The 23166-nt window shown below is 39.7% G+C and overlaps 1 protein-coding gene across 1 annotated transcript in view; it reads right to left on the bottom strand.

Moving 5' to 3' along the window:
• The window catches only part of VRK1 (VRK serine/threonine kinase 1), a 79756-nt gene that overhangs the window by 36991 nt on the left and 19599 nt on the right, over window positions 1–23166 (bottom strand). Inside the window, exons 2-3 of the mRNA XM_052659958.1 lie at window positions 9186–9350; window positions 4431–4486 (exon numbers count right to left, since the gene is read on the bottom strand). Coding sequence (XP_052515918.1) covers window positions 4431–4486; window positions 9186–9345 — 216 coding nt within the window. The 5' untranslated portion in view covers window positions 9346–9350. The remainder of the gene's footprint in view (window positions 1–4430; window positions 4487–9185; window positions 9351–23166) is intronic.

Genomic DNA, 23166 nt, shown 5'->3' with positions numbered 1-23166 from the left:
GTGGATTAGTATTTGGAGCTCTTGTGCATACCCGTTAACACTATGAGTGCAATAATCAAATGTTCTAACCAGTCCTCCACACGGAGACAGAAAGCCTACCAGAAGCACAGGGCACCTGGTGACCCCCGGGAATAAAAGGATCATAGGCAAAGGTAAGCATGGCATGGGCACAGAATCCCACTGAAGACTTCAGAACTACGGTGCTCTAGGCGCCAGACCCCACCAGTGGCTCTCAACCTTGATGCACAACAGAATTTCTTGAGGAGACTTTACCAAAAATACGGATAACCCAGCCCTGCACTTGGAGATTGCAATTATCCCGTGTAACCGGAGCTGAGAACCACTGTTTGATTTGATATGCTATAAATTATTGTCTAATTTCACATTAAAAATCAATTTGCCTTTATTTCTTAAATATTTTTTTTTCTTTCTCTAAAGATAAAATACCAATTCACTTTAGAAAATCTGGAAATACTATATTTTCTTTCTATATATAGTTATTTTATAAAATTACCTCTGTATTATAGTTTTATATCTTGCTTTTTGGGTAATTAATTATGAAGCTTCCCCAAAGAATAATACTTGTTCTTTGAAAAAAATGGTATTTAATAGCTCCTGATGTTTAAACAGCAAATGTTCATAAACAGTTCTGATCTTCATACTGAAAAGAGGTGATAATCATTTCACATGTTTGTATTTGATGAATCATTCTGACTTCTACAAAGCTCTATGAGAATAAAAGAACTGCAGGTTAGTAATGAACAGAGCTATGGCACTGCCTATCACAAGTGAAGACAAATCACAGACAGGCCTGCGCTAAAAGGCACAGACAAGAGACAGAAACAGGCGCATTAGGAAGTTACAAGGTGGCAAGCAATTATGGCCAAAAAGTTTTGAAAAGAATAAAACAGGCATTTAAGGGTGGCATAAAGAAAACAAACTTTAAAACAAGGCCTTTAAAATCTAGTTAGGGAGATAAAATTAACACATAAAAACTAAAACAAGTAGAGCCATGAGAAGGATATTAGCAAGTGAAATTGTAAAACAGATGAAACTATACAGAACGGGGGCTACAGCGGTTTAAAGGAGTTCAGGAAAGACAGGTATGAGGGAAGACGACCAACAGCAGTCACTAACCCACCCCTGAGACAGGAAAAAAAAAGTCAACATTGTTTTGCTTATGGATTTTTCCAGGATCACAGACAAACCAGGACACTGAAAATGTTACTGAAATATTAAATGCAAGAGAGAAATCAGCTGAATATTTATCATCATCCTAAGTTACAAAGAGAAGACGTAATACAGGCGAATGGGGGTAGAACCAAATTGGGAGACAGGAGACACAGAGGACTGAACCAGGGTTGATGACAAACGGCTTTTAACTTAGAAATGTAATTTGCTACCTTAAGCAGTGAGGAAATACTTGTTTCTACCCATTTTCTTTCATAATTCTGTAAGCAAAAAAGACACTGAATAACAAATAAAATTCTTAGAACTACTCATAATGAAGAAGAATATTATAAGTCTAAAATAAAACATACTTTCAAGAAGCTAAGGTTACACAGAAGAAAAAGAGACATGGTTACATAGCAGCCCCACCTACAAGCCACGGCTCAGACACTTTCCTCCGAGACCTAGAAATAACTGTTCAGGTAAAGCAGCTGCCAAGTGGTCAGAGGCAACTGTATTTTCTGAACCTCACTAATATGACAAAAGTTCATAAGGGGACTTGTTTTCTTCCCACAGTGGAAACTATTTAAAGATTCTAAGAAGAAACTAATCTTACCCATAGATTTTAATATTTTAATTTGTCATATCAAAGACAAATGCAGATAATATTCCATGCAAATTCCATGCAAATGACCCAATTTAATAGTACAGACTTTTGTTCCTCTGATATAGCAGCAAACTAAGTATTTCAAAGGAATTTAATACATGAGAAGGAAGAAAAATCCAAAACGAAAAGGCATAAAGAAAAGTGAAATGGCAGGGGAAACAAACCAATCACATCCACTCTACAGTTACCCACATTGCTTCCACCCACGGGCGTGACGGAATAGCTGGGATCCAATTAGCCCTCTCGCAGTAAACAAATATGAACACTGGACAAAATACAGGAAAATTACTATTCTCAGACATCCGACAAAACAGGCAGTACAGGACTGTGACTTCTAAAGGACCGGAGACAAGCAAATGAGCCCCAGGACAGGATACTTGAGACGCTGTGGGGCCAGAGGGGAGACCAAGCTCAGTGCGCCAAGAAGCTTGACACCTACACCAAACAAGGAGATGAGAAATGCTTTCATTGCAGGAATATTAGGAAAAATTAACAACCAACATCCTTCGTAAACAAAGATGCAAAAATCCTTAATGAAATATTAGCACAACAATTCCAGCATTATGCAAAAAGCATAATACACTGTAACTAACTGGAGTGTCTGTTAAGAATACAAAGTCAGTTTACCATTCAAATATCAATCAATATAAATGCCACATTAACAAAATAAAAGAAAATGCTATGATTCATCTCAAAAGATGCAGAAAAAGTATTCAGAAAATAAACAGACAAACTACAAACTAGGAGAAAAGATTTACAACACATATATTTAAGAAAGGACTTGTATACAGAAAAACTCTTACACTGAATTATAAAAAACAAAGCTGAGTTATTAAAAAAAAGAGGGAGAAGGGTGGTGCCAGAAGACCACAAAAGACTGAAGCAGCTCCACAAAGGAAAATATATAAATTGTCAACAATCATAATGCAAAAGTGCTCAAAACCAGTCAGCAAGTAAATAGAAGCTAAAACTATGAGACACTACTATACTTCCGGTATCACGGTCACAACACACCAACAACACACCTGACAATCCCAAGTGTGAAAGGGGCACAGAGCAGCTGGAATTCTCACATGTTACTGGTGGCTGTGTAAAACAGTAACAACCACTTTGGAAATCTGGCTAGTACTTTCTTATAAATTTAAATATGCACCTTCCCTATACACCAGTAATTCTAGGTACTGATCCAAGAAAAAGTGACCAGAGTATTTACAGAAGGTCTATTCACATAAGAGCCCAAAACTGGAAACAATCCAAATGTCTATCAACAGGAAATAGAAAACTAACTCTAATATAGCTACCATATAATACTACGACATAAAGACTGACCAAGCAACTGAGATGCCAGCAATATACCCGAGGCTTTAAAACACTATGCTGAGCATAAGCAGTCAGAGACAAAACAAAATGTACTGCATAAATACCATTTACAGGACATTCTAGAAACAGTCCACACGGAGGAAGGAAACTCAGACAAGTGTTTCCTCCACGGTGATCAGAAAATGACACCAGAATCTTTTGGGAGCGATAGAAATGCTCTGTATTTTAACAGAGGTAGGATTATACAGGCATATGCACTTGTCAAAAAAGGATTTAAACTGTTTATTTCATATCTATTTCATTATAAAAACTACACGTGAATAAAAACTTGGTGAAAACAATCAAAAAACAACTCAGATCCAAGAGTTATTAACTCAAATGGGATCAAATATATATATATTTTTTTAAAAGAGAGTAAAATAAGACAAACCAAAACAAAAAACCTTGAGGTAATTCTAATTCCAGAAATCTGTAGCCTTTAGGAAAAAAAGCAGTGTTGGGGAACTCTGGTAATTTGCCCAAATAACAGACCCTTTCACTTCTTCTATTTAACAAGAACATGTTCTTCATACATAATAAAGAATTTTGAGAGGGGAGTTACAAATGTTGGTAAGCAACAAGATGCACACACCCTCACTTACCAGCAAATAGTAGTTAAAATGCTTGTTACTGCCAATATATAAATTGACCCGGCTATTCAGAGTATGTCTATGTTAGACAAGATATCGTCTGCCTTTACCCAATACAAATTAATTTCAATGTCAGTGTAGCAAAAAGAAGTTTCAAAGTGACCACAAATAAATAACTGTATTTACTAAAATGAAAGGGGAAGGGAAAGATAATGGGAAATAAAAAGAAAACTGACCAAGTGCAAGTTCAGAAGCAAATGCATGACAAAATACAATAAAGTTCATGAAAGTAGTATAATCTTGTAGGATATAAAAAAAGCATCTCATCTATTATAAATACAGCTGAAATAAAAAGAATGAGCTAAATATTTTTATTCCACACCTGCAAACCTCCAGCTGATCATTCATTTTTTCCACAAATACTAGTGTCACTCTAACTCAAAAGAGGGGAGAGAATTTTTGAATTCAAATTATTTAAAACTATAAAACTACGTTTTGTATCATTTAATAATTATGAAACATTATTAAAAATGCAGTACCTTATGGTTTAATTAATTCTAGTTATTAAAAAGAATGCTTTAAAAAATATATACTACAACTAAATCAACAGAAAAGAAAAAAATCAGCCAGGAACATTTCCTTACCACTTTTACAACACAGGGTGCATCGCTGCCCACGGATTTTGAAGAATTCGTATCAGCTGTTTGAAAAAGTGACATATAATATCAGAACAAGAAGTAGCACTATTACAGCCTATTACTAACCCCTTGTTAATATGTAGATCTGTATATCTATAACCTCTTGGTAGAATAAATTTCAGTTCCCAAATATGTGTCTCAGGATATCATTACTGCATATTTCATCAATTTTAAGACTTTTTTCCCACAATTTAACATGTCTGAAATTGGAAGTCATCTTACAATTGCTGCTATTTTCAATGTGATCATCAATTAAGTATGGAAAACTGAGGTAAAGATTTCTTTAATTCAAAACTACTCATGATCTTTGATATGCTAACATATGCTCTAAATTCCCAAGAGGATGATAACTGATACAATTTCTTAAATTTAACAAACTAGGGAATCCTTTTAAGAAGTAGCATTAGGTAGGAAGGTAAGAAGAGAGGGAGCTAAAGTTCTAAAAAGCACTCGTTTGGGGTAAAGATAGATCAATGGTTCAGGATATTGGCACTAGACCTTTGAAATGCCATCCAGAATAATTTTAATGTGGCTGTCAGTATTATTTTGTGCAAATAAGAAGCATAGTTGCCCTGAAATGCTGAATTAGGAAAATAAGGTTTCCCACACTCATTAAACACATATTTTTTTACCAGATAGCTATTACATGCCAGTTTCTAAGAAATTAATTTAGCAATGAATAGGAGCAAACAATCTCTACTTTTATGATGCTAACATTTCAGTAGTTGGACACAGACAACGATTAAAATATAAAGTATATTTGATGGCAGTAAGCGCAAGAGAAAGAAAAGCAGGAAAGGAAGGTAGAGAGCTGCAAATTAGTAAGAGGAACCTCAGTGATAGGGTGTCACTGGATCAGTGGTCTGAAGACAGTGAAGGATGGAGCCATGGAAATAATCTGGGAGAACATTCCAGGCAGTCCAGCGCAAAGGCCTACATGTGCCCGGAGAGGAACAAGTGAGGTGCAAAGTAACAGGGCACAGATCAGAAAAGCAGCAGAGAACAAATACAAAGACAGGCGACCTAACGCTGTGGCTATGAACGCGATGGCGAGCCACTGGAAAATGGAGAAGAGAAACGGTAAGCTCAGACTGATTTTCTAAAGAATTCTGCGAGTGGCTCTGTGAAGAATGGAGGGTGGACAGTAAGAGCAGAGAGTTAAGCTAGGCTATCAGAATACTCTGGGTGAGGAATGGTGGCAGCGTGAACCAGAGCGGCAGCACACAAGGTGGTGATAAGTGGTCGGATCGTGGACATATTTTTAAAGAAGGGCCAACAAGATCTGCTGATGAATTAGATACAGAGGGTAAGGCGGGGTGGGGGGGAGGGGTCAAGATGACTCCAGGTTTTTGGCCTGAGCAACCGGAAAGAGGAAGTTGCTACTTGCTATGACAGAAAACTGCAGGAGGAGCTGGTGTTTTGGGGTGTCGTAAGTTTGAGATACTGATTAAACATCCAAGTTCAGGTGTTAAACAGGCAGCTGACGTACAAGTCTTGAGTTCAGAAGAGTGGTCCAAGTTGGATAAAGAAATTTGAGAGTCATCAACACAGAAATGCTATTCATTCAAAGTCATGAAACTGGAAGGGCCCCTAGGGAATGAGTATAGACAGAGGAAAGAAGAAATCCTAGGACTGGGCCCTAAGGCATTCTCACAGAAGAAGCTGAAGAGATGGAGAGGGACGGGCAAAGGGAACCGAGAAAACATCAATCAGCTGGAAAGCAGCAGTGCTGTGAAAAGGCTGTAGCTGAAATACTTCAGACGACAGAAGGACCACCAAGTCATACAAACAGCCAAATGGGCAAAACGGTAAGTCTGAGCTCCTTAAGGAACAGTCCTGCTGTGGTGACTACATCACCCAGACACTGGATTAATAACAGAGCCAAGTTAAATTTTTTAAAATAAGCATTTAATGCACAAGTGTTGAAATGAGGATAGTATCCCCAAAATACTGCACAATTCAAATGAGGAAAGGGGGAAAGGGAAGTTCGATAATTCATTCAAACAACAAATACTGAAAAAAAAAATGCCAGATACCAGGAAACAAGAAGAAGAGTTGTTTCACTGCCAAGGAGGACATATTTATTCTGGGAAAAACAAAAGTAATCTCAGTGCAGCGTGAAACATACTATGAAAGGGTTAACAGAGGAGCATTATAATCAGATACCACCTGCCCTAAGTTCAGCTTTGGAAAAATAAAGCAAAAGAAACATCACATAAAAAGATCAAGAGGCAAAGGGCAGCATGAGAGTTAAAGACAGATTCTGAGGAAATAAAAGGGATGAGGAAAAAAGTTATATAGGGACCAGACTGCGCAGAAGGTCTGGGACGCCATTCTCAAAGTCTGGTACTGCATCCTAAGATCCCTGGGGGAGCCATCGGAGAAGCATAAACTAAACAGAGTAGGTCACTCAAGCCACAATGTGAATAACAGGACATAAGAGGGCGGGGCTGAGCAGAGAAAAGTCACTGCTATACCGAGAATCCAGACAATGACCTGCAGGACCAGCAAATGCTGCAGGACCAGCAAAAGAGAGGGAGAAATGAATGTATCTGAGAAGTCTCACAGTTGAAGCAACAGCACCAGATGAAATACCAGGGATATTAGTTTAATAACACTTGAGAATGCTTTCCAGTATCTGGCTTGAGGGGTATCATTTAATCAGATCATATTCTTCTGATCCTGACAGAATCACAAGATGGAAGAGGATGATATAAATTTTAGACATGCCTGTGGGTCACCCAAACAGAGATCCCTTGTAGGTCACTGACTATGGGCTTGGACTCAAGGGACCAAGAAAGGCCTTGGCTACTAATAAAAGATGGAAATCAATAAAAAAGAGACAACAGAAGCCAAGAGACTCAATGAGATCACTCTGAGAGAGACTACCCAGAAGGAAAAGCGAGCTGAGAGCACAGAGGGACCTACAAAGATGACCGAGCACATCAAAGAGGCAGGAGGAAACCCACAGGTGAAGGCGTGTATTATGAAAGACGACGGAAGCAACGATCATGAGGAGGAGAGGTAACCCATGTCAAATGCTGCAGGAAGTAGCTAGACAAAAAGGCAATCTTTTAGCAGAAAACCATCAGTTAGCAGAAACTGCTGATCATCTTGAAAATGGCTGTTCTGGTGTTGGTGGGCAGAGAGAGAGAAAGTGGAGGCTGCAATACTAAAGAAAACTCCTTTTCCAGATCAATCTAGTTTTTAAAAAGTGAAAGCTTTATTACAGAAATCTGTCAAACCACTGAATATTAAAAATACTGTTAGATAGCACTTTCTGATGAGAAATACCAATACAGATAAAACGGCCAGCACACAGGCAAAGCGAGCTGCAAATTTGCCAAAGGTTACAAAAGCAGCTTAACTAACACAAAATGAAGAATTTACTTGCTTTAAGACAAGCTCCCATTCCTAGTATAGGAAGTCTTCAGTATACACATTCTGTAGTAGAGCAAGCTTACAGAACTGCCATCTCTAAATTACAAGGTCAGCTACTAACCTTTCATGACTTATGAAGGCTTTCAGTTTAAATCAGATAGTCTAGGTCCCTGGGATGGGTTTGGGTCTTAATAAAACTAAAGAAACAATTTATTTCCCCTAAGACAGGTGCCACTGATCTAGAGACACAGTATTTATAAAATACAGTAAAGTGCTGGTTTTCAAACTATGTTTCATGAACATACCTCTAGAGACTGCAGCTAACCAACTACAACTCATTGGTCCTGGCTGAGTCAGACCCCTCCTGACTAAGAGCAGTCGCTCTTCCATCTATGTCGGTGGTTCTCAAGCTTTCCAGGCATCTACCTGCACCACCTGCAGGGCTTCCCAGTCACAGGGATATACCTTCTCCCTACAGCTGCTGATTCGTGGGTCTGGGGTGGGACTCAAGAGAGCACACTTCTAACAAGTTTTCATACGATGCTAATCTAGTATTAATAGTAGTATTATGAGGAAGATGCTGCTTGAAAGAAAAGGAAAGTTTTTAAAAAGAAAATTTTATAAACCTCATACAGAAATTTAATAATTAAATAAAGATTAGAGGAGTAAGAATATACAATAGAAAAGTCAGAGAGAAGTATCAAAAGCAATCATTAAATGCACTGTATCAATACTAATATTCTGAGAGACACAGCTTTAGAAGCAATCAGGTAAAATGTTTTTCAAATAAACAAACACAGTATCTCAGGGTTCCACAATGGGTCCCCTAAAATTTAAATAATATGCTAATTAAATAGCACATTTCAGACTTAATATGCAATTTCTAGGTCATTCTCTTAAATTCCACCATGATGACTATTAAGGTTGCATAGAAAGAAAAAATATCCATGCCTATTAAAGATATGAAAAATCTCCAAATTACACTAAAACAAAGGGAATGTATCCTAATTGGGTGGAGGTGGGGAAAGAAAGATATGGCTGTCTTTGGGTCTCAAAGGAGATTAACAGCATACAGAATATCTAAGAAATATGAAGCCTATGCTCACTGGTGGCAACCCTAGAGATGTTTTATCCTCTATTTCTGCTGTGATTACATCAACCGTCTTCTCCACTCCCACATCAGAGAGGTATTTTTGCCTAATAATACTATGTTGACGTAGGCTATTAGGAGCATCCTGTAAAAGTTTGCAATTAAGAAAATATTTTGAAAACAAACTTGTAAATCTTTGGACTGACAATCAGAAGTAGTGGAATACTTACCAAGATATATACAACCAAAGCCACCTTGGCCAATGGGAGACCCCAGTTTCCATTCCTTTTTGGTCATATCAGTGATTATCTCCCCGGCTGCAAAATGTTCTGCAAGACGTCTCTTTGCAGGGCCCTGTCTTCCAGCCTGAGCCGCTTTTACACGAGGCATTTTCACTATAAAACAAAGCAACACTCAAAAATGTTTTCACTGAGGAAAGCTTTCTAGGCAAAGATGCTATTCAAATTCCTACTTACTCCGAAGTTTAAATAAAGGACTCATAAGTGCTTAATTCTGTTTATCTCTTAACTTGGAAGAGGAAGCAATAAGTAACATGATCCATGCAATTACTTGCTAGAAAATATTTCAAGTTCCAGTGGTATAAAATCATCAATGACTAAAAATGCCATTTAATGCTAACAGTGTATGGGGGTGGTGTGTAATTTCAAACTCTAAGAAAAACCTATTTTAATCTACTAATTGAAAAATATTTAAAACAAACAGTTTTTAGGATTCTATAGTTCCTTAAAACTATATTATAGATGCAGTAAAGAAAGAAGAGAGATCGATCAAAGCTGTAAGGTAGTCTGCGACATCTGAAATGGCTGTTCAGATAAACGGTGTCTGTTAAGACTTGACAAGTTATGTAGGTAGTTTGGTTTTGAGCCTGGATATTCTAAATACATACACACCACATTAGACTGGAAAATTTAAGCAAGTATCTACCCATTATCAATTCTACCTACACAAACTCCATTTATGCAAATGCTCTTTATTAATTTACTGTGAATTTTTAAATTTAACTTTTCCTGACAGAGTACTGATATATATCTTCATTGTCTATATCCTAAGTTTTCAAAATAAATGAATGTCAATTAATATCATATCAATTAATTCTTTTAATGTGTTTGTAATCATTAAAAGTTTCCTGAATGGCATTTCAGTGCAGCCGTTAACAGCCCACATTCAAAACATCAAAAAGAGGTGATTTTGACAGCTACAGTTAAATAGATTGAGTATAATAACTAAAACACACAGTACTATCAAATACTAAAAGGAACGCCTTCTAAATTTTATCCAACTTTATCAAACCACCAGAGTGATATCCTATTAATTTCCTTATAGCATTCAAGACAGTTTAAATGATTTAATTAGAGAAGATCCCTGAACTTAAAAAAAAAAACATGAAACTACAAAATGAAAGATCACACCTACATACTAATCAACCCAGGACGACCAGCTCTAAGACACAGCCTAGGCTGGTAAAATTACTGAAATTAACAGTAGAAGAAAATATTCTTTGTGCTTCCAGGCCAAAAAGAAGATACTCTGTAAGGAAAGTAAAATCATATTGTCATCACAATGACAGCAACACTTTATGCCAGGAAAAAAGGGAAGTAACATATTTAAGACTCAAGGAATGAAAATACGAACCAAAGAGTCTATACTCAATTAAATTTCAAGTGTAAAGACTTCAAAGTGTTATCAACATAGAAATGGGGGGAAGGAGTAAGAATCCACTAGAAAACAAGCCTCAGATATCCCAAATGACTAAAGAAACGTCACTGTAAGAACTGACAGTGAGCAGTAAATAGATAATTATTTGCAGAACTGAGTCTCAATAAGGGTTATAAAGGAGATGATAGACTATGTAATAGGGATATGTTCTGACAACGCAGACATACCACAACTGCAAAAAACGGGAAAACAAGCTGGAAAAAATCAACTTTCGCTCATACTGTGGTGATCCTTGGTTTTGTTAACTAAGGATACTGCAGGCAGACATGGAATAATGCAAATGAATAATTATGTGATGTTTTAATTCTACCATTGCTGTGTCCTTAAAAAAATAGGATTCAAATATGGAAGAGGATGCAGATGAAAGAAGAGGCAGGATTATATTTCGAAGTATTGTTTTTAATTCAAAAGGTATTTTCTCTTTTACACAAAGAATATATATATAAACACACAGAGACATATACCTTGGTATTCCCAAGCCCCATTCACAAATAAAGAAGCTTAGAAAAAGAAACAACACGGTAGCAAACAAAGAGCATTCCTAGTGTACAAACTGTATTCTTGAAATACTATTTCCTGTTAAAACGGTGCCTTGAACAAATCACTGATTTCAGGTGTGGAGCTAGAAATGTACAAGATAATCTTGGAAGATCTCGTCATTTCTAGATGTCAAGGACGCTATCAAAAACTACTACAGTTATGTCAAATATGTCTAAGGAGTCAACCTTGAAGATGCTACCACTAACCAAAGATGAGCCAATTTGAGTCAGTAAAGATAATAACCATAATGGATTAAAACACACAAAATGGGTAAATCAAAGAGTTTGTAACAGTAAGAAAACTTAAGTGGTCACCTCCAGAGGATAGCAAGAAACCACTCAATTTTGAAAACCAGTGAATAAAGGGAAACAATCAAGCATCCATCCTTCCTTTTGTATATGAACTGTACCACCAAGTAACCAAATAGAAGATGAAGAGAAACTTCTCCTTACACAGAAACATTTCAGCTAGTAAGTGAGTAAGAATGGTTTTAACTTAACACCACTTCCACCTCCTAATGAATTACGGGATCCAGGCATGGAGCACTGATAGACACTAACATCACAAGGAGAGAACTATTCAGACAGTACATGCCTCCTGATAAAAGAACACACCACTAGCCATGAAAAAATCCTGCCAAAAAAGAAACAAAAAATAAACAGACCCTGACTCTGATTCAGCCTATCAAGTCACAGGATATGAAGGGACCAGAACAATATGATAAACTATGACACGGGAATGCAGTCAGCAGAATTCTAACTGTGGGAAGGAAACCCTTATGGTGCATATGATCCCACTTCTTCAACAGATACAGCAGGGAAAAAGACATGGGGGAGAAGAAAACGAGGTTTTAAAACATATCTAACAAAATCTGGCAAATCTAAACCACAGTGTTGAGGGATACACACCTGAATGATAAAACTACAAAGAGAAGAAAGCAATTACCATAAAAGCTGGAGGTGACTCTGGGGAAGCGTAAGAAAGTCGGGATTTGGATGGGGCCCGCAGTGGGCACATTTTTCTTGACACAAGTGGTGGTCACAACAAAAGTTCCCTCTGATTCCTTATGTCTATATGTGCATAATAAGGTTTTCTGAGTTGTGACATATTTTATGGTTTTTAAACTTTAAAAAATGACTGTTCCTATAATTAACAATCACCAAGAGATCAAAATTGGAAGTCTTTCATACTCCATGAGCTTGGTCCAATCACACACACACAAAAAAAAAAAAGAAAGAAAGAAAAAATAAGATTCCCAAGTAAAACCTGTACTTCATTTCCTGTGAACTATTGGTGGCCTTTTGCTTTTTCATTCACAGGCACTCCTTATACATTCTATACGTATTAAAGAAATTAGCTCTTGGCATTGCAACTAATCGTCCCAATTTATTTGTCTTTTGAGATTGTTTATTTTCAGTTCTGGAGTTTTACGTCATCCTTAGAAAGACCTCTCCCAGTAAAATTACTTTTTTTCAAACATCTCCCATGTTTTCCTTTAGATATCTTATGGTTTCATAAAATTCTTTGCTAATTTTGTCTGTCTACACTTATACTGGTCTAAGATATGAGGTGGGAATCCAGCTTTTTTCCCTTTTAGTCAGTCATCCATACACATCAGGGAGCTGCACCAGTATTGGAGCAGCTCACTCCAGTGTTCTCGCCTGGAGAATCCCATGGACAGAGGAGCCTGGTGAGCTACAGTCCTCGGGGTCTCAAGAGTCTGACACAACTTAGCAACTAAACCACCACCATATATATCAAAAAAACCCAAGTAAACTAACTACAGAAAACAGTTCATATAAATTGCATAATGTAGGTCCTCTGTATCACCAGTTTATTTGGAATGGAATGGAATGGAATGGAAGGTTGGTTACTAGTTAGTATTTGAAACTAACCTCATCCCTGGGTTAAAACTTCCCTCATACCTCTATCTACTCCACGTTAATGTGAAGAAGTCACTGAAATATACTCTACTGCTCTGACAGAAAGGGGCCACTACAACACAGAATTTTCTTTAGAATAATCTTAACTGAAACTCCTTTCCTCTGGTGCCTTTTTGTGGAAAAAGATACGGTGGTCCCCCTCCGGGCAGTCCTACAATCTTAGATGGGCCACAGACAAACAACAGCCACGCCAGTGCTCAGAGCTGGCTTCTGCTGGGTGTGAGAGGGCGACAATGACAGTCAATTAATAAATAAGCATCTGGTCAACAACCTTTTTAAAACATTTACTTTTAATTGAAGGATAACTGCTCTGCAATGTTGTGTAGGTCTCTGCCATACATCAGCACAAGTCTGCCACAGATACACATGTGTTCCCTCCTTGAACCTCCCTCCCATCCCACCCCTCTAAGTTGTCACAGAGCCCCAGTTTGAATTCCCTGAGTCATAGAGCAAATTTCCCCGGCTATCTGTTACATATGGAACAACCTATCTTTTAAAATGTGAGGACAAACAAAAGACTTAAACAAATGCAGCTGGTTATGCTCACTTCATAAAAAGACTTTAGAAGTTTGTCTTCTCTTACCACAATATAAAGAGTTTAAACAGCATTTAAATTATCTATCCCTAAAAAGTTGTGAAGATCTGCACTGTGGATGGAGAAGGCAATGGCACTCCACTCCAGTACTCTTGCCTGGAAAATCCCATGGACGGAGGAGCCTGGTAGGCTGCCGTCCATGGGGTCACTAGAGTAGGCCATGATTGAGCGACTTCACTTTCACTTTTCACTTTCATGCACTGGAGAAGGAAATGGAAACCCACTCCAGTGTTCTTGCCTGGAGAATCCCAGGGACGGGGGAGCCTGGTGGGCTGCCATCTATGGGGTCGCAAAGAGTCGGACACAACTGAAGCGACTTAGCAGCAGCAGCAGCAGCAGCAGCAGCACTGTGGAAGCCTGACAATACCAAGTACTGGTAAGGATGCGGAGCAAACAGAGTTCTCACATACGAGCCAACGTTTCAACCACACTGAAAATCTGCTGTGAGGAGCTGCGACCCGACCCAACAATTCCTCTCCTGTGCACATACCTAAGAGAGATGGATACACATCCACCAAACCCACGTTAAAGGATGACAGCAGCTTTACTCAGAATGGCCAAACACTGTAAGTCCACACGTCCACCAACAGGAAAACAGATGCAATAAAACAGATGAACCACCGGAGACATCACTTTGCCAACAAAAGTCAGTATAGTCAAAGCTTTGGTTTTCTCAGAACTGGATGTGAGAGCTGGACCATAAAGAAGGCTGAGTGCTGAAGAATCGATGCTTTGAACTGTGGTGCTGGAGAAGACTCTTGAGAGTCCCCTGAACTGCAAGGAAATCAAACCAGTCAATCTTAAAGGAAAGTGAAAGTCGTTCAGTCGTGTCCAACCTTTTGAGACCCCATAGACTGTAGCCTGCCAGGCTCCTCTGTCCATGGAATTCTCCAGGTCAGAATACTGCAGCAGGTAGCCATTTCCTTCTCCAGGGATGGAACCCAGGTCTCCTGCACTGCAGAAGGATTCTTTACCACCTGAACCACCAGGGAAGCCCAAGAACACTGGAGTGGATAGCCTACTCCTTCTCCAGGGGATCTTCCCAACCCAGGAATTGAACTGGGGTCTTCTGAATTGCAGGTGGATTCTCTACCAGCTGAGCTACAGGAAAGCCCATATCCTAAAAGAAATCAACCCTAAACATTCATTGGAAGGACTGATACTGAAGCTAAAGCTTCCAATACTTTAGCCATCTGATGCAAAGAGCCAACTCACTGGAAAAGACTCTAATCCATCCTGGGAAAGTTTGAAGGTAAAAAGAGAAGGGGGCAGCAGAGGATGAGGTGGTCAGACAGCATCAACAACTCAACGGACATGAATTTGAGCAAACTCTAGGAGATAGTGGAAGACAAAGGAGACTGGTGTGCTACAGCCCATGGGGTCGCAGAGTCGGACATGACTCAGCGACTGAAGATCACCCACCCAAATGGTATGTTGATAGAAGGAGGCCAGACACAAGACGACACATTCCATGATTCGTCTCATGAATCCGTGATGTACTAAGTCACTTCAGTCGTGTCCTACTCTTTAGACCCATGGACTACTGGAACCCAGCGGGTTTCTCTGTCCATGGAAGTCTCCAGGAAAGAATACTGGAGCGGGTTGCCATTTCCCTCTCCAGGAGATCTTCCCAATCCGGGGATCGAAGCCGCATCTCCTGAGTCTCCTGCACTGGCAGGCAGGTTCTTTACCGCTAGCGTCACCTGCGAAGCCCACGCCATAATGACAGAAGTCAAATAGCAGGATCACTGAGTCAGAAGGTTTCTGGGGCTCTGGTCATGTCCCATACCCCAGTCTGGGTAATATCTACATTGTATGTTCACATCATTAAAATTAATCAAGTTATACACAGGACTTATTTCATTCTATTTTTAAATTTATGTAAAATTAACAGCTGATTACACAAACCTTAAGTGTTATTAACAGTCAGGATCCAATCAGAAGTTAAAATGCATAAGTAACTCAAAAAAACTCGTAATAAAAAATTATTAATTTCTAAAAGGTACTATTGACTATTAAAAGGGGTAAGAGAACTCTAAGGAAGAGCAGAGGCAGGGAGCAGGTACAGTCTACAAGATCAAAGGAGAGAAGACAGAAAGGAACTCCTCACTGGATGGGCTGTGGGCACAGCCCACTGGGCGGCAGAGCCCTCGAGGGCGCCTGCTGTACACAGGACTCCACCTGCTGGGGTCCTGGTGGAAACAAGATAACTGCTACTGGGATGCTAAACAAAGCCGTGGAGGATAAGCATGCTTTGCTCATCCACGCTTTAAAAGGGGTGGAGGGTGGGGACCAAGCACACTGCAACAGCAGGAGAAGCCCCTTCCCCACTCTGCCTAGCAATGTCCCTCCCTCACCCTCTACTGACTAACCTAACATTGTTCTGGAGAGGAAAAATGCTTACAGGGTCTAGTTCTAGCATCATCAACAGAGCAAAGAAAGATGTTTATGGAATTGAAAGGCAATAAATTGATAACCTGCATAAATGTTCACACAGGCTGGCAAATCTCTGTGTGCGCACACACACGTGGGCACCAACCACACTGGAACATTCTCACCCAGCAAGTGTCCCTGGGCCCTCTTCTGCCTCCAATCCAGACCTGATCAGGCCTCAGACCTCAGGGAGCCCCCTCCTGACACCCCCTGCACCCTGTCTGACCTGCACTCCACTCGGTCACTCCTCTTATTCTCTGGTTCAGAGTAAAAGACGGCTCCGAGCTTCAGAGAATACGAAGTCTGTGTGTCTCAATCTCCTTGTCCTTTTAAGAGGATTTCTAAAAAGAAGAAAGGAGAAGTACTTAAAATCAGAAGTCTCTGGTCAAAAACTAATAAATAACATGACCATAAGCATTTGCCTCAGTAAAGAACTTAAAATATTCATTGGAATTAAACAATTGCTTTAGTATATTATAGGTTTCTGTTAACAATGAAACCAATACCTACATTAAGGTTTCTATTAAAAGAATAAACCAGAGGGAACAAACCTCCACCAAATTAAATCTTTCTGCATAATTTCTGCCCAGCTGGAGCAAAGCAAATCCAAGTTATGATGCCCAATCCAAGAGAGAGATTTCAAAGAAAAGAAAGTTCACTGCCACTAACCATTACATAATCTGACCACTTCTTCTCCCACTGACATTAAATGAAATTCAGATTCAAGTAAAAAGCACATGAAAATGTAAAGCAACACCACCCTTTACTGAAATCATTTGCTGGTATATTCCATATTAGCATATTCACCAAAACTTAATTGTAAACAGAGTAATTATGGTACTAAAGTTATTAAATACACAAAGCAAGCTTGGAACTATACATATTCAAATAGAATTTCAGTGGCAGATCAACTTTTATATTTGAAACAATACCCTAATTAATAGTCAGCTCTGATAATAAAATGGTCCTCTGTTTTTCAGATAACATTCCAAAAAAAGTTCTGCTATGAATATTAAAAGAAAGTTTTGTGAAAAGATTTTTAAAATTTCAAGAGCTATATTTATCACAATATGGTACTGTATTTTAGACAACCGGCATTTTCCAAGTCCTGGATTCAAATTTGGAATTTTTTTTTTAATCCTCTGTTGAAGAGAGGAAAAAAAAGCTTGAATGAATCCAATAATGCTGCTTACACTCAATGAGCTCTGAATTCATCATATCCAAACTGGGAAATTACAATGCTGTATAAAGCTTGTCACATATCAGATGACTAGCCATACATTTTCCCTAAAATAGGTGTGTACTTGAGTTTCTCTGAGGGGATCATATATTTTTATGAAATTTTCTTTAAAGTCATAAGTTCTCTGACGCTTTTAAACTGCACAGAGACACGCTGATTCAAGGATAATTCTGAACAACCTGGACTATTCACTAGGCCATTAACATGGTACCAACACATTGCTAGCTCTCCTCTTTGCAGCAGAGAGCACTTTCTCGCCCCCAATCCCCATATACACTTGCTGAAAATATTTTCCCTACACAAAGATCTAGCTCTTCTGCAGTCAGACATGACCTCTCAAGTCCTGTTCTTACTGCTTATTGCATTTGATAAATGTTCCCTCTAAGTCTATGAGCTCCCTAACTACAGACCTGTCTTACATTCACGGCACTTGGTAAGAATTCAATGTATGTGTCAAAGTACGCAGCAAAAAGGTTAGTAAGTTATTTTTTCCTCAAGTAGCTGACATCTAACTTTAAGCTTAATATACATCCAAATGGAGAGGACAGTGCCACTCCTTTGAAAAGCCCAGCAATTGAAATCCATATCAAACCCTATTTAGTCTCCTCAAAACTGTAATTCTCCTCCCTAACTCATAATTCTCAACAGGGGACCTCATCTCCTAATTTAGAGAAAAAAGCCAGAAACTTCAAAGGGAGTCTCTCTATCTTTCCAAGACTCAAACCTACAAACCACCTGCATCCACTTCAAGTCCAACTTTGCCTCCATCCTATCCTCCAACACCAGCTCCTTCACCTGTATCCCATCCCCTCCTACTTCCTGACTGACACTATTAACTAACCCTTCTCTCAAACATTCAACATCTCCCTCAACTAGAGCCTTCCCATCAGCTTTTAAATATGCTCATGACATGCCTATTAAAAAAAATTTTTTTTAATTCCCCTCTGCTATCATCAGTACCAACCATCTTAAACTTACCTGTTCTTACTAATGTACCCTTTCGCCTCAAGTCACCACAACTCACTCCACCTGGATCAATGAGTCCACTCGACCACTCTAGCTCAGGGCACTAAACCCAAGTACCCTTCGAATCACCTCATTCACTCTGCTCATTCCCCAGCAGCACTCAATACTGCTGTTCACCCTTTCTCTTGCTTTTCTTGCACTTTGCTTTCATTCTGTTGCTTTTGCTTTCTCAACAAAACACTTTCCTGGTTCTCAATCTACTGCTTCCGGCCCTCACAGCATAGATAATTTGGAAGACACAACAGTGAGTAACAGCTCATTCTTTCAAGGAACTCGTTCCACTTTTTGATGTATATTTTTCCAGGACTGCATCACTCTAAAAAAGCAGACCATCTATATTTCCACAGCTTACACCACAATACAAATTTATAAGAATAAATTACATAAAAGAAAAACATGCTGTTAAGTAAAATTAAGACCTCTGGAAATAAAGCTAAGGGCTTCAAAAGTAAGATGGAGGCATATGCAGAAAACATAACTGATTGATGTGACTTCCTTAAGCTAACAGATCTCAAGAGTTTATAGCCTTCAAGCAGTATGTGCACACCCGTGCTCAAAGCAGCACTATTCATAACCACCAAAATGTGGAAGCAACCGAGGTGCCTGTCCACGGGTGGGTGGGTACACAAGATGCGGTAAAAACATGACGCAGAATCTGCAGCCTCATAAGGACGGAAATTCTAACCCAGGTTACCATACGGAGGTACAGAGACCAGCGGTATTATTTCAAACGCCGTTCTTGTAGATGTTAATTACACAAATCTATCCGTTATCACAGCAGTAAATAAAGGTCAACCGTGAGTGATGTGAACTTACGAAGGAGAGGAATGGTCTGTTCATTCATTCATTCATTCATGCACTCAGCAAGCATTCCCTGACCACCTGCCACTCACCAAGCACTGCTCCAGTTCTCCTCTAGCTCTTCACTGCTCTCCAAGGAACCAGACAAAGGTCCTACCTCTGACACATTCTAGAAGAAAGAGAGTAAAACCTACCAGAATGGGAAGACTATCTAACATTTTAGAGGATGAAAGGCTATGTTCAAAGAGAAGAAGAGCATGTCAGGCGACAGAGGACAGGGAGAGCACGGTGGCTGGGGGCAGCGTGTGGTGTCAACAGAGAGGTCACTGTCAGCCCCCTGAGAAGGGGAGATCCGAGCAAGGACAGGAGGGAAGTGGGAAAGCTGGCCATGAGTATCTGGGCAGAGGGCTGAGCAGTGCAAAGCCCCTAAGTGAGGAGTGTGCCATGCAAGCAGAGAGAGCAAGGGTGCCAGGTGGCTGGTGTGGAGTGGGCGAGGGGAAAGGAGAAGTCAGAGAAGGAACACAGGAGCAAGAGATCAAGGGGAGCCCCAGGGGCCACTGCAAAGACGCTTCTGACCTTAGCAAAAGGGTAAACAGGGTACTAGGAACAGGTATTATACTTGCATCTTGATTCACAATCCTTCAAGTCAGTCAGGATGAAAATCACACTCTGATTACTCAAGTCAAGAATTCTCCCACTGACCAATTTCTCACCAAAATTTTTACATTTTTAAAATGTTTCTGGCTAACGTGAATTATTCCATCCTCAAAATTTATTCCATCTACAAGCTGAACTTGATATAAATCTAAAACCTTAAGTACTTTTGTCATTAAAGTCACCTCAAGGTAGGACTGGTTTTATAAAGGATCAAAATTCATTTCTCAACAGCACAGACAAGGACTAGACCTTACCCTCCCTTTAGCATACACATAAGTCACGTGGTAATGCTATTACCCTACGTGGCTGCAACTTTGGGACAGGAAACACAAAGCTTCACTATGCTATGCCTCCTTTAAAATTTAAAATAAAAATAACACTGAATCATACAGAATTCTGTACTACAATATGTAGTGTCTGCTTCATTAACTCATTTGCTCACCAATTATTTACCTCTGTGCCAGGAACTGCTCTAGCAGATGGAAATAAAGCAGTAAACAAATCCGACAAAAATCCTGCCCTCACTGAGCATAAGCTCATTATTTGAGGAGAGAGACAATTGTTTTTGAAATCTGAAACATGTGCTATGTCCAATGATGACAAGTACTGACGGAAAAAATAATAAAGGAGGAATAAGGGATGGGGTCGGGGAGCTGGGGCTGAAACTGAAACGTGATCGGTAAAGCCGCACAAGAAAATGACATTCAAGCCAAGACTGGTGCTTCCCAGGTGACTTGGTGGTAAAGAATCTGCCTGCAATGCGGGAAATGTGGGTTCGATCCCTGGGTCAGAAAGGTCCCCTGGAGAAGAAAACGGCAGCCCATCCTGGTATTCTTGCCTGGGAATCCCGTGGACAGAGGTGGCCAGCGGGCTATGGTCCATGGCATCCAAGAGTCAGAGACGACTTAGCAACTAAGCAACAAGAAAGCAAGGGAGGCCGGCCAGGCAGTGACAGAGACAAAAGGCATCTCACACTGAGGGAGCCACAAGCACAGAGGCGAGGGCCAGCGCCTGCCCAGCACAGCAAGGAGGCTGGCGCAGCTGGCGGAGAGCGCACTGGCTGACGTCAGACGCGGAAGAGGGCCAGGTGCAGCCATCACGTCCAGGACACAGGCCACTGTGAGGACACCGACTCTAAACCTCAGTGAGGTGGGAAATCATGGCAATGTTTGGAGCAGAGGAGTAGTATGCTCTGACTGAGGTTTTCAAAGGACCACTCTGGTAGAGGCGTCAAACAGACTTGGGGGGCAAAGGGGGCAAGGCAGAAACCGCTACCAGCTACTAGGACAGCGTAGCCACTGGAATAGCCAACGCCTGCCTTCATGCTTCCTGACTAGTCGGAATGGCAAGTTTTTAAAAACTGATTTTAAGCCACCAAAGAGAGGGATACAGAATAACAGGAGGTTTTTCCAACTTTTTTTTTTTAACTTTATACAAGCTATCCATTCCCAAAAAAACAAGTCTCCAGTGCCAAGTGGAAACAATCAATATTAGTGACAGATGGTCTAGGAAACATGCTGATCATCTCTTACTCTAGATTTTCTAAGCTCTATCTCGTGGCAAATTAGTTCACCAGGAAATGAAACATTTGAACTCATTTATTCCAAAGGCCTTTATAGAACACCTCAGTATATGCGCTGGGCAATATGCTGGGGCTACAAATATAAACACAAAATGCAACATTTGGCTTCAAGAAGCTGCACTTAGCTTCATGCAGAAGCACCATCACACAGTTAGGATTTAATATTAGACCATCAGCTTCAAACAAGGACCAATAAAAGCTCGCCAGGTAAAGAATGTTTCTGAATTCTTTGATAAAAACTATTTATTAAAGAAAGTGAGCAGCTGCAGATATCTACAAGATTAAACTTTATTAGTTTCATGGTGGGAAAAGACGTGCCTCTTCAGTGACGGAAGTTTTAAGCCATTAAGAGCTATGAAACTCCTGTTTCCCCCTTTTCACTGAGTGGCAGGAAGTTCAAAAGAAAAGTATAAACTCGATTACATAACTACCCATTGTGGGAGACAGTAATTCTCAAATCCTGGCTACACATCATGATTATCGGTAGAACTCTGAAACACTAAACCTATTTCACAAGAGCCCCAGTGCCTTATGTTTTAATCCTGCACAGGGAGCTGTGAAGTGCAATCTGGACCATTGGTCTATATACATCATCCCTCCGTATCGTCAGGAGATTGGTTCCTCGACCCCCTTAGAAACCAAAATCCACTCAAGTCCCTTACATAGAATGGCACAGTATTTGCATATAGTCTATGCACATCCTCCCATATACTTTAAATCATATCTAGATTATCTATAGTAATGCAATGCAAATGCTATGTAAATAGTTGTTCACGCGGCAAATGTAAGTTTCACCTTTAGGAATTTTCTGGAAATTTTTTCTGAGTATCTTTGATCCAGTTAGTTGAATTCACAGTTGACTGAACCTGTGGATGCAGAACCAATGGATATAGAGGTCAACTGTGTTCTGGCACATCTTCCTTTCCTCATTAAGTCAATCATTTTCAATTAAGGGCTCTATTACATACAACTCTATTGCATCAGAAAATTTTAATAAAAGCCTCCTTCATTGCAGAAGTTGGGTAAAACATATAAAGTAGTGAATGAATGATTCAGAACGACTCCCCCCGCCCCACCCAAATCACCTTTTTCGTATCCCACCTCAGGCCGAAAACCTTCATTCATATTTCAAACTTATTTGAAATTAAGAAATAATTACATATTTGGTATAAATGGCTTCCCGCCAGTCTACAATAAGTCAAAGAATAAAATCAACTAGAAGATAATCAGTCAATAAGAACTTCATCACCCCTTTTGCTAAATTGTATCAAGAATAATTTGAAAGCAATACATCTAAAGACAATTCTCTTACAAATGAGCCAGCTAATCAGAAGTTGATTAATGTATCTGTTGAGTGCCAAGAAATCATATGAAAAATATAGAATCTTGAGTTTATATATCCTTCCCAACAATATACAGGGTCTCTTTTATATATTTACTTCATTTTATCCCCACAAATCCTACAGTTGAGACAAAACTGTGAGGATGGCCACAGGAATGAATGCAGACTTACTACCATTTACCATAAACTAGTGAGAAGCAGGAAGGTTTCCTCTGACTTCCTGTTCAGTTCAGTCGTTCAGTCGTGTCCGACTCTTCATGACCCCATGAATCACAGCATGCCAGGCCTCCCTGTCCATCACCAACTCCTGGAGTT

Source organism: Budorcas taxicolor, chromosome 21 (assembly GCF_023091745.1).
Source record: "Budorcas taxicolor isolate Tak-1 chromosome 21, Takin1.1, whole genome shotgun sequence".
In the NCBI taxonomy this organism is placed as follows: Eukaryota; Metazoa; Chordata; class Mammalia; order Artiodactyla; family Bovidae; genus Budorcas; species Budorcas taxicolor.
The sequence above is the reverse complement of the archived record's forward strand: the minus strand, read 5'-3'. Positions and strand labels throughout refer to the sequence as shown.